A 12283-nucleotide genomic window follows, 5' to 3' on the forward strand; every position below is an offset into this window, starting at 1 on the left:
CCAAAATGAGCCAGATATCAGGAACAAGAGATTTTATGATCCTGAACAGATGTTATTTTTCCTGCTTATCAACTATTTCTTTATAAGCGAGCATGCACACACACACACACACACACACACACACACACACACATTCAGAGTTTTGAATTGGTTGTTGAATTCTAAATACATTTTCTCTTCCTTGTAGAATCTGCAAAGCTGTACTGCACACCACTGTTTAAGAGGGCCGAGGAACATACCTTGACTTCATTGGCAGTCTGGATCTCATTCTCTTTCTCCATAGCATGGACTTTCTCTGTAAAACATAAACACAGGGTTTGTTGTCATGAGATGGGAGTAGAGGGATTTTAGTCTTCACTGAACCCTAAGAATATGAGAATTAGTTAGGAGTTAGTATTTCACTTATTGATTTTTGTTACAAATAAAGCAACAGCCACATTTTTTCCTGCTGATTCAGACCTTTATAGACTTAGTACTATATTATTAGTACCTTATTCCATACTGCTGCAGTCTTGTGCATACCTTTTAGCACTTGCTGTGGTCTGCCTTATTGTACAGACAATACGTCAGTATCAGGAATCAACGACTGGAACTGAAAACAGTGTTTCGTAATCAGTGCCCAGTTTTTATAAATTTTGAGCCGGTTCCAACTGAGGATCAGTTTTTGAAACCTAACTAGCAAGTTTTTCAAGTTGGATAACAATGTTGAGCTTAAAGAGTTCCTGAAAGGCTGTTTTACTTTTAATCCACAGCTGCTGTTAGGATTTATTTGCCTTCAATAGAATAGAAATAGAATTAAAGTGAGCGCTGGTGTCACTGCGTATATATCTACTGGTCGGTCCTCGAATAGTGACATACCCTGAGCGCTGAGCTTGACAAGTTCCTCATTGAGAGAGTCCACGTTCTCCTCCAGCTGCCTCTTCTTCTGCTCCACGTTGTGCAGGTACTCAGTCAGGGACTTGATTTTAGCCTCATGCTGGAGAGGAAATAAAACAGATGTTTATACATGCATACATTTATGAGGATTCACAAATGAAACTACATTTTCACTTCACAACATTGCTTGTGGTTAGTTCCTACGTACCTGGGAGATGCGCAGCTGGCAGGCAGCCAACTCATTCTCATTTTCGTCCATTTTCTTGTTGCTCTCTGACTGGCTGCTCTCCAGCTGCTTGCAGCGTTTCACCATTGTCTTCACTTCTGACTTCATCTTACTGATGTAGAGACGGGCCACTGTGAACTCCTCATCTATCATGCCACTGCCACCCTCATGTTGCTGGAACGACAGAAGAGGAAGGTCGAGGAGACATGACCACACGGAGGAAGAAGTGAGGTGAAGAGATCCTCATGCATTTGATCAACAGAGTATCTCAACTGACATTGTACTAGATATGAATGATGTTTAGTCACTGGGCCTAAACATTCTTTTCAACATATTTTTATTTCTGTTCAAGGATTCCTTCTTCTCTCTCTGGATGCCTAGAGGCTGGTGCTGCTACTGTAGCCATAGTGTAACCATGCACAAGACCAGTACCTTGATGTCATTACTGCCCACAGCGATGCCAATCTCAGCCAGGTCTTTGAGCAGTGAAGACATCATCTCGGTCACCCTCTTCTTCTGATGGTTGGACATCTCCTTCAGCTTCTGCAGCTCAGAGTCCAGAGACGACAGGATGGACTGCAGGGGGAGAGTGAGAACATTCATTCTTTATTTCAGTGTGTTCTATCGTTTTCAATGGAGGAAAAAAGTAACAGAAAATAAAAAAAAAACAATGTGGGAAAAGTGTGTGGATTCTACTTTTTGTCACTCGTTTATCGTTTTCAAAACACCACGACGCTATCAAGCTGCATTTCTCCTCTTTTTCTTGTCATTTCTACTAACTAACAAGGACTAATTTCTACTAATTAACAAGGATTTATTAGTCAACGGTGTAGCTTTACATAATCCCCCAATGGCAAGATACTTATTTTAAGTGCCACTATTTTGTCCGGTACAAATCTAACATATTGTACATAAGGCACATCTTGAGACTGAAATATACTCAGCTCTGCTGTAGCAGCAGTAAGTATGTGCATTCAAGTCTGCAAGCGTGTCTGTAGTTCTTTTTATCCCTCTATAGTAGAATTACAGTGCTGCATGTTGCATAAAACACAGGACAGATAAAAGGCACACGCATGCTGATCTCTCTCTCCAGCTCACCGATTTCTGGCTAAGCTCCTCGCTAATGGCCTCAAACTCCTTGGTTTTATCCTCCACCTCCTGGCTCTTTTGGTCATAGTTGACGGCCAGCTCCTCCAGAGCCTGTAGCACCTCCTTCACTTCGTCCTTGGAGGCCTCGTTCTCTGCCTGCAGGCGGTTCAGCTCTGCCTGGAGGTTCTCATGATCGCGGCGGGAAGAGGCTAGAAGCTGCAAATGTGAGAGAGAGGCGCAACGATGTTATTTGTTTTCAAATGCATAAGGGATACAGACATTATTCTTTTTGTTACAATATGGATAAATAAAAACTTTACATGATACACACATCCCATCATCCTGACTTTTTTTGTATTTAAAAGATAATAGATGCACGCAGCCGTTCACTTCAGGTAAACAGGGACTCATAATGTTGTGATGAATAAAGTGTGCAAGCTCTGAAAGCCTAATGTATAGGGATGCACCGAAATGAAAATTCTTGGCCGAAGCCAAAACCGAATATAATGAAGTACTATAACATTTTTTTTTTTACCATTGCATAAATTAAATAATCAAAACGTGCTTTTTACTCAGTGTTTCCCAGGATTTGGAGAGACTATGGTGGCTGGGTCCATCTGTAATATGTTTTATACTTTCTGTAAATATAATCAAATCTTATTTCCATAATGTTTAGACACCTTATTTTGAAAACCAGATGCCTTCTCACAAAAGAGTGACAGAAACACTCAAGACCAGACCGTTTGTTGCCTTCTCTCAGAAGTCAGCCACAGATGGAGTAGATGTGCTACAAGACAATTCAGCAGAACAGTGTCTGCAAACGGCCATTTTTGTGTCTTTCTCAGACACTTTAAAATGCTTCCACAATGCCGACATGTCAACATAACTGTTCGGTAAAATTTATTCGGTCTTTTAACTCATTAGGCCGAACACCGAACATCGGTGCATCCCTACTTATGTATTACCTCACACCTCTGAAACTACAAAGATCAAGAGTTGACTCTGCACCTGCTCCTTCCCTCCACCTGTTGGACCTCCAGTACTCACCTCATCCTGGTCCAGCATCTGCTGCTTCAGCTTCTCAGCCAGCTGGCTCTGCTGATTGATTTCCTCATCCTGTAAAGTACAGAGACACAAATCAACATTAGTATTCACACCAGGAAGTGTAGGCATCACTGGAGACACTAGATCCAAGGTGACAGACAACTGTTAAAGAAAGCATTGCAGATGTACAGTGCTGTGAATAAGAATTTCTTCCCTCTTAGGTAAATAAATAAACAAAATAAGGAACACTATTCTTTGAATCTGAATTATTATCTGAAAATCAGCAGGAGTTCAGCATTATCTGACTTGATGAACCTCTGTAAAGTAAATATATACAAGGGGTGTCCTCCAACTAAGAAATCCTCTGCGAAGATTCGACTGTAAGACTGGCAGTCAAATCAGGCTCAAAGACATCCACCAACTACGAAATGTAAATTCTCAAAGTGGTCTCGTTCTTCAGGGTGTAGCATCCATGCATTTTGTCAGACCAGCCAACGGAACATCTAACAGTACGTGACATATTATGGATTAACATTTACATATGAGAATCTCTCTGCCGGCCTACGACACGAAGAACAGCAGAAAGACGTAGGAATCGAACAGTTGCCTTGATTCTCCCTTATCTCATTTCAATGGGAAGCTTGAGGCAGAAGAGGGACGTCTGAAGGACTCAATCAGTCTTTAGCTAATCTTCATGTTAGTTCTTTTTTCTACAGATTGGATCCATTTCCCTCCAAATAACCTACATGTGTCATTTTGGTATTTTATGACAAACTCTCTCCCTCACCTTATCATCCAGCTGTTTGTAAAGCTTGGCCAGCTCAGCCTCACACTTGTCCTTCTCCACGTCGGTGAGGCGAACACCCGGCACGTTCGGCGTGGAGGCCGGCTTGTCGTTCAGTATGTTGTCCAGGGCCTGCACCTCGGCGTTGGCCTTCTCCTTGTCAAACTGCTCCTCCACTGGCACGCTCTCACCTGAGGCGGGAGCACACACACGTTAAGTATGAGCAGACGGTGTGAAAAAAATGTATTTGTACTACCCAAACAAAACACACGAAACCCCACTAAGTTGTCCCCAATACACTCTTTGCCAAAACTGGCCTTTCAAATTATGTGTAGTTCGCAGTCTGTGACCACAAAGAGACAAGTAACATCACATCTTGGTGTTAATGCATTACACCTATACAAACAAGTGTACTGATGCTTCCTAAAGTAGGAAAGTAATGCAAAATCTGCTTCTGGCATTGCAGCATGCACTGGAACCACAACTGCAACAGACAGAATCAAAACGAATAAGGTGGAATAAGGAATAAGGTGGAGTCTATGTCCTCACCATTCCTCCAGCGGTTGAGCTCGTTCTCCAGCCAGGTGACGGTGTTCCTCAGGGTCTTATTCTTCTCCTTCTCCCGCTCATACTTCTGCTTCCATTGCTCTGCCGTCAGCTCGATGTTCACAACGACAGTGTTCTTGATGGTCTTTGCTCTGGATGTAGAAAAGAACAGATTTTATTCCACTCCATGAAAGGATGAAAGCTTGAACCATCAATGATTACTACACATATGGCTTTCCTAACCCTTTCTACACTCTTTTTTAAAATTATTAATTAAAAATTGGGGATCACAATTAAATAGTATTTCTATGTCAAACTGAAGTAATTGAATAGAGCAGTGTGGCTTGTTTGCGCCTACCAACCTTTGTCCGAACATGAGGGTGGATTTGGTTTCAGCCTCATTGTAGGAGGAAGGCGAGCAGCAGATCACTATAGTGGTTCGACAGTTACCACCTAGTGAGTCCTGCAGGATACGGGTCATCTTGCTGTCTCGGTAAGGGATGTAGGCCTAGGGTACACAAAAATACATAGCGGAAAACTTAATGAGCAGACCTCAAATAAGCTGAATCTAGTGGACCCTACAGAGTCGGAGAAAATCTCATCAATTGACCAAAGACATAAAACACCTCTTACAAAGCAAATCACGGTTCCCCACACCTCTGATAGCATCACAAGGATAAATACACTCATATGAACTATTTTACAATAATACCCTTTGTGGCAGTCCCCAGAGGAAAATAAAAGAACGGTAGTCTCTAAGCTAGGAACAAACACTTAAACATGCTGCTGCTGCCCTGAAACCTAAGGAGAGGCCTGAGGTTTCACCAGCACTGAGCCAACAGGATGTTATGGCTTCAGTTACAGTTCTCATGAGTTTAGCAAAACTAGACAGCAGCTAAACGAAAACTTGATATATTGCGGGTATTGATAAATACAGCCAAGCAGCAGCAGCAGTCTGCTTTAAATCTTTAGGCACCACTATGCACAGTCGGGAGTGAGACAACTCAGTACAATAGCTCATTTGTTTCAGACCATCACAATTATATCAGCAGCTGTCCGCCCCAGGTTGTTTACAGAGCGAAGGGACCTTAGAACTAACCAATTGTTGATTAAAGTGAAAAGTGTGAAATCACTATGAAGCGGCTAAAACAAAACACTGCTTGGAGGAAAGTTTTTTATCTGCTCAAGTTATTTCTGCAGCACAAAGGACCTGTAGATGGCTGAAAATGGCCCATTCACATTAAAATAACTGACAAAGCTGCTGGTTTTCCAGATGGACACCTAGCTCTGGGCTGTGCAGCTGCTAAACAGTAGACATCCCTTATGTCTGCTACATTAACAGTAATGTCTGTAATTTCAAAATGCGATAAAAACATCACAAGGTTGTAGCAACATTATGCTGCCAAAAACAAATCTGGGCACATTATGTTCTAATGTAAAGATTAAAGCTTAACTGGCCAGGCAGATTAGCTGTCACAGTAACCTCAATTAGGACTCAATTATCTCACCAGATTATTCACTTGTACACACAGTAAAAATGAATAGACCAAAACCCACAGAACACATATTCAACAAATGGATCGCCATAACTCCCCGCAATCTATTTAATAGTGTTTTCACACCTATTGCTGGTTCAGTTTCTTTATGCACACAAATAACCAAAACCAAATGTACCAGGAAAGACGATACCAGCAGAATGCCAAAAGCACTTCAATGTAACGTCTTGAAAATACTACTTCACACTTCCCCGAAGACGACGAGCTGCCTTCAGCCAACTGAGCAGAACAAGGGAGCTAATATTGAGACATGCTAACTGTCAACATGTTAAACCGAAGACGTGTTCGCTAAATGTGATGTGTTGATGGGTAGTTTATGGTAGTTGGGTCGGATCACGTTCCCACCACTCCAGAGTTCATTTGGGACCGGACCGAGACCTCCTCCTCTCAAGGGTCTCGGTGCGGATGGTTTGGTCTGCACTGGAGTGTGATTACTTTTTTCGCCTGCCCAAATCCCACCAAGGGGGGAAACAACCCAGAGTCAGATTTAACCCGACAAACACGCGCAGGTGTGAAAACAATAAGAAACAATACCAAAGCCTTTACAAGGAAAGAGAGTTGAAGCAGAGTTACTGACCGTTCCTTCAGCCAGAGCAGAGATGACATTTCCCAGAGACGACAGAGACTTGTTGATGTTTTTGGCTTCATCCAGCACAGCTCCCTCTGCTCCTGTTTTACTGACCTGAAAATGACACAGACAATAACCTCAACAAGGTGCTGCGCAGTGTTTAAGGCAAAGAACAAACTCTGAACCCAACCCAGGTAAGACAATACAGGGGAAATGGGTTTACCAAAAACTTAATCACAAAATAATGACTATGCCAAATCAAAGAAATCTGATGGTTTAAGCTTTCCTTTGATTCTCTGTACCTTTTCACTGCCAGCCAGATCCACCAGGTAAAGTTTGCCGCTGAGCTTCTGCTCTGTCTGGGTGTTCTCCTGTTTGACGTTTATCAGGAAAATACTGTGACTCCTGGAGCTGTGCTCGTTCATGTCTAAAAGAGAAATGAAACCCACGTGGTCTAAACGTATCAGCCTCAAAAATGCAAAATCTACATTTAATGGTCAATAGATTTGTTAGACATTTTGCTGTAAAACAACAGGGTGGTATCTTACTTGTAACGGCTACATGTCTGTTTGATTTGCCTTCATCAATTGTATCCATGACCTCCTCTGGGCTGCAGACAAATCTCTCAGTGCAGCCCTTTACAGAACAGTAGAATGTGAGGTGAGATTATTGGCCTTCATAAACAAGTTTTACCGGATACTTGACATGTGACAGGAGGTTAGGTCTCACCTTGACGTAGGGTACTCTGTTTTTGTCTTCATGCACTGACAGATTGGTCTTGGACACTGGAGATGAGAGGAAAGAAGGTGTCAGGGAAACACGCGGGGTACTGTACAAATCTTTTACTGCCTCACACAGTTGACATTTAAAAATGTATATAGACAGGAAGACTTCCACTTAGCAGCTTTATATAACAAGTACAACAAGTATTTGTGGGGGACAGTCTTGAAATTAATTTAATAACTTGCCTTTTATTGAACTAAATTTACCTGCAAACAGCAACATCATATGAACTGGGTAAAATGGGATCTTTAAGGTATAATATAACAGATATTTAGAAGTTAGTATTTATAATAGAAGTTTTCATTTTCTGTAGCTCAATTTGACACCCATCAGACAGACAGTTAAGAAAATCAGTAAGTCAGTGCGTTTATAGCTAACACGCCCCTCCATCATGTTCAGCACACAGATGCTCTTAATTGTCTCGATGTTTCACAGGCGTTTAGCAGCTCGGTGTGTGTGTTATCAGTGTCGGTTACAACTAGGAGAGATGAGGAGTACAGCGTTCACTGCACCACAGTAGCCACTTACCATCCAAAAGGTCCCGGATCTTGTCTAAGTAAATTTCAAAATATGAAACCTGTGAACAGAGAAAGAACCTCATTATTTAGCAATCTAGCTAAGAGATCAAATTACAGAATCAAAATACAAATCAGAGGTTGCCTTCTTCACTGCACAGGAAAAAACAGCAACACAGTAAGATTAAGACATTTTGTTTTACTTTTTTTAATACACAAAAGACAAATATATCATTCATTTTTAATTATTACAAATAAGGAAAAACCCAAGAGGCAGAGGGGGAAAAACTATGTGGGGAGGTGTTTTGAGCATGTTTACTAATTTATTTATTTTTATTTTTTTTAACTTTCCTTCAATAATTGAATTTATTTCTTGCCTTGCAGATATTCAGAGTTAAACTTTGGCCATGTGTTGTAATGCAAGAGTAGAGATCAACAGACATGTTGGAGAGCCAGTCAGGAAATATGATGCAGCACATCATGTTACACCTCAGCCTCCTCCATCACGAGAAAAATGCTTAGTAATGGCAGACTGCTACACAGGAAATACGAAGCTTGTCGCTTGCACCCACAACTTCTGTTTTTATTGTGTTGGTCAGCCATAAATTTCGGATTTTATCATCTGAAAGTGGAGTTTGAAGTTGTGGATTCAATTTTTTATTTTATTTTTGCAGAGAGACATTGCTGTCTAACCGCTGCAGCATTCTGCTTCTCCACTGGTGGTGGCGGCACAGCTTGCACCCTCTGACTGCTTACTTTAATATGAAACTCCAGGTTTTCATCCATGGAATAGATGTAGTTGAAGATATCTTGCACTATCCTGGGGATGATACCCATTGCATCTGTGTCATGGAGATTCCCCTGCAAACAGAGAGCAAATAAATTCAAAGTAATGACGTGAAGGTTTCGATTCGAAAACAAAATGCACTTCATTCGAAGATAAATGAATAAACAAGTTGTCCTCACCTCCATGGTGTGTGTTTTGCCAGATGATGTCTGCCCGTATGCAAAGATTGTTCCATTGTATCCATCCAGGACATCTACAAGACACCGCACAGAACTCGTTGAAGCAAGGTTTCAAAGGGTATTTTTGTATTTAAGTCAAGATTTAAAAAAAAAAAGGTTGGGTTGTTTTCTTTTTGTACAAGCCACTAAATAATAAGTCTGTCAGTAAGTGAATCCTCACCTTTAACAATCTTCTGGGCGCAGGCATTGTATACTTGTTCCTGTGTTGTATTTGACTGAAACACTCTGTCGAACATGTACGGTTTGCCCTAGAATTAAGAGAAGAAGAGTCAGTGAGTGAGTGAGTGAGTAACAGCTATAGATACAAACCCCATTATTGTGTAACCTCATTCACGATAATAATCTGTGACACGTTTTGTAAACCGATCTGTGTGTACTACTTTCTTTCGCCAAGTGACAAACACAAAAGCCATTCAACATTAGTTCACCACCAAGCATGGAATAGATAGTGTTCCCCTAGAAAAATTCTTTAGCAGACAGGATGTTATGCATTCTTCATGACCAATGGAAGTGTTTCCCACATATAGAGGTCACATGGGCGGGCTGGCCAGTAGGGCTGCATGATTAATCTAATCGCAATGGCAGTCGCGATTTCGTCATGTCCGATAGGGCTGCAAAATATATCGCCAGAGCATCGTCATCGCAAGATGTAGAAATATATAAATATGTAAGTTATATAAGAATAACAGAAGAATAGAGAAAAATAATACAACTGACAACACAGTTTGTAACTAGTGAGAGACGAGCAGGCTCTGCATGCACAGTAGGGCTGGATGATATGGCCAAAAATGTTATCACGATAAAAAGGTTTCATATCTTTCAATATTGATAATTATCACGACACGTATCAAATCGTTATTTCTTTCGAGTTTAAAGGCTGATTTTTGCCCCTTAGTGAAAGCTGAATAAACCTGATGAGTAATTGGGGTTTAAACTTTTCTTTATGGTCAACACAAACAGTGAATCACTTCACAAATCTGAGGTAGAACATTGAAAACAATTATGATAAAACTTTGTCAACAAATATGCACAAGTAAAAATAAGTAAAAAACTTTTTCTGTCCTTTTTCCTCAACAAATAAACATCTTAATAAAATATTAAGTCCAAATTTGTGCTTAATTATTTTCAAATACAGCAACTGAAGTAATCTGATGAAAATTCCTGTATTTTTTCATATCGCAATATATATCGCAGAAAAATAAAATATTGCAATGTGAGTTTTTTCCAATATCGTGCAGCCACTAATGTGCGATTACATAACCGCAAAATGGGTGCAATTTAATAAAACACAAAGTGAGTGTCACACTCTCTTCTCTGTGCACTGCAGTTTGTTCATTATCCACACCGGTAGTGTCTCTGCAGTGGACAGATGCAGATTTAGCCAGATCACGATGCCAGTGTGCCAATATCCTCTAGTTCTGTTTTACTAGTTATTGTTATAAATATAGTTTAACTTTGTTCAAGTGGAGAAATACACATTTCAAAATCTCAGTACTTTGTGCATTTTCAAGCTAGTAGACTTGTAGTACCATTTGTTCCATCAATATCGAATCGCAATATTGTCCACAATAATCGCAATATGGCCTTTTCTCCAAATTGTGCAGCCCTACTGCCCAGGTATATTAACGGTCGTCATAGTATATTTGGCGACCCGTTTTTAGCATTTATCTGGTATTACGTTACAAGACACGGACAACAGTGATATTTACAAGCACGGACCAGGTAAAGCAACAGTGAACACACACTGGTGCAGATGTCATTCAGTACCACGTTGGTTTTGATCGTTTCGATAGGCTGCGTCATTAATGAGCCTCTTCAACATGTGGTGCACCTGCTGCTGTGAAAACAGAATCGCGGCTGGAAAAATCCAAAAGAAGAGTTCTGTGTCTTTTCTGTGACATTATAAAATGTACTGCCGATGGAGAAAGTCAGCAGAGCAGACACAGTGTGGGGAAAAGAGAACTGAAGTTCCATTTCTCTTTTCCACGCACACACACATGCACACACACATGCACATTAGTGAGTATGCACTAAAATAAGGTGGAAAATAAAGTAGAGAAAGAAATAACCTACTAGTAATAGAAATATACCTCACCCAGAGTGCACCCTGCATTCTAGTTAACCTATGAAAGTTAGCTCTCCTGATAACAGCTTATCTCATCACATCTGAACTCCCCTCCAACAATCTCAACACATAATTAACTAAACTACATGCTGAGCTTTTACCACTGGCTGAAAAGCCAGAGTGTAGCTGATTGTGATATCCCATGGGCCAGTCAAAATTTTAAAGCACAACTCCAGTGAGACAGCAATCAATAGCTGGATTTAAGAAGCAACCGCAGGGTAATAAAACTGATGCTACAAGCAATTCTGAGGTTCATCTGGGATGGCACACTGTCTTTGGAGGTTTGAAGTCCCAGTTGACTCATCTCTTCGCCAGCTGATGGGAGGGTGGCATGTTGTTTCAAGAGTTTAAGTAAAACCACATTTTGCAAAACTTATACATGCCTTAGTTAATGCAAATAGATTAGTTATTGTCAGATTTAGGTGTTGACACCTGTAAGAGCAGGAGAAGGCTGAGAACGTTGTTAAGCAGCTGGTGTCACCTTGGAGAGGACATTGATAACAGCTTTCTCATTTAGGACCATAAACACATTCATAACTCAAGGTGAAACCATAAATATATTACTGCCTGGCATTACAGTACAAGAATTATTCAGAATACTAACAGATGAAATGTCCTAAATTTTCACTCTGGCTCATAATCCCCCCCCCCTGAGAGACGGTCACATCTAAAGCACACCTCTGTGCAACGCAGACCAGCACCATCCCAAGACATTGATGATTCACTCCGGCAAGCTACACGCTGGCAATTAACCCTGCCCAGATCATGAGCGCTGAGCCACTATCAAAGCTGCCAGACAATGTCAGCAAACAATAGCACAGCCCGAGTTTAAAGTCCTCATCGTTACTGCTGCTCCTGGCCTCGTTAGCTACACTTCAGACTAATGGGATTGCTTGCTGAAAATGTAATTACAGTAAAAAGCATTGTTAGAGCATTAATAAGCGCTCTGTCATGTTCCTGCTTTCTGATGACTTTGTTATAATACTCACCCAGGCTAAGTTATTCAGGAGAAATGGTAACACGCAGTCCAAAGTTATTCTGCAGCTTCCACATGATACATGTTGTATGATGCATGAAATGTAATTGGATTTGTGCTGCTAGGGAAAACAGGTAAATAGAAACACTTATTTACCGCTCTAATCCTT

The 12283-nt window shown here is 40.9% G+C and overlaps 1 protein-coding gene across 1 annotated transcript in view; it reads right to left on the reverse strand.

Moving 5' to 3' along the window:
- Positions 1-12283, reverse strand: part of LOC123973093 (kinesin-1 heavy chain) — a 23138-nt gene that overhangs the window by 6576 nt on the left and 4279 nt on the right. The window contains exons 2-18 of the mRNA XM_046052964.1: positions 9174-9261; positions 8954-9027; positions 8744-8848; positions 8001-8049; positions 7419-7474; positions 7238-7325; positions 6992-7116; positions 6699-6803; positions 4928-5073; positions 4569-4717; positions 4023-4210; positions 3239-3307; positions 2201-2407; positions 1535-1678; positions 1085-1276; positions 859-976; positions 240-295 (exon numbers count right to left, since the gene is read on the reverse strand). Of these exons, the coding sequence (XP_045908920.1) occupies positions 240-295; positions 859-976; positions 1085-1276; positions 1535-1678; positions 2201-2407; positions 3239-3307; positions 4023-4210; positions 4569-4717; positions 4928-5073; positions 6699-6803; positions 6992-7116; positions 7238-7325; positions 7419-7474; positions 8001-8049; positions 8744-8848; positions 8954-9027; positions 9174-9261 (1959 nt within the window). The remainder of the gene's footprint in view (positions 1-239; positions 296-858; positions 977-1084; positions 1277-1534; positions 1679-2200; positions 2408-3238; positions 3308-4022; positions 4211-4568; positions 4718-4927; positions 5074-6698; positions 6804-6991; positions 7117-7237; positions 7326-7418; positions 7475-8000; positions 8050-8743; positions 8849-8953; positions 9028-9173; positions 9262-12283) is intronic.

This window comes from Micropterus dolomieu, linkage group LG06 (assembly GCF_021292245.1).
Source record: "Micropterus dolomieu isolate WLL.071019.BEF.003 ecotype Adirondacks linkage group LG06, ASM2129224v1, whole genome shotgun sequence".
NCBI lineage: Eukaryota > Metazoa > Chordata > Actinopteri > Centrarchiformes > Centrarchidae > Micropterus > Micropterus dolomieu.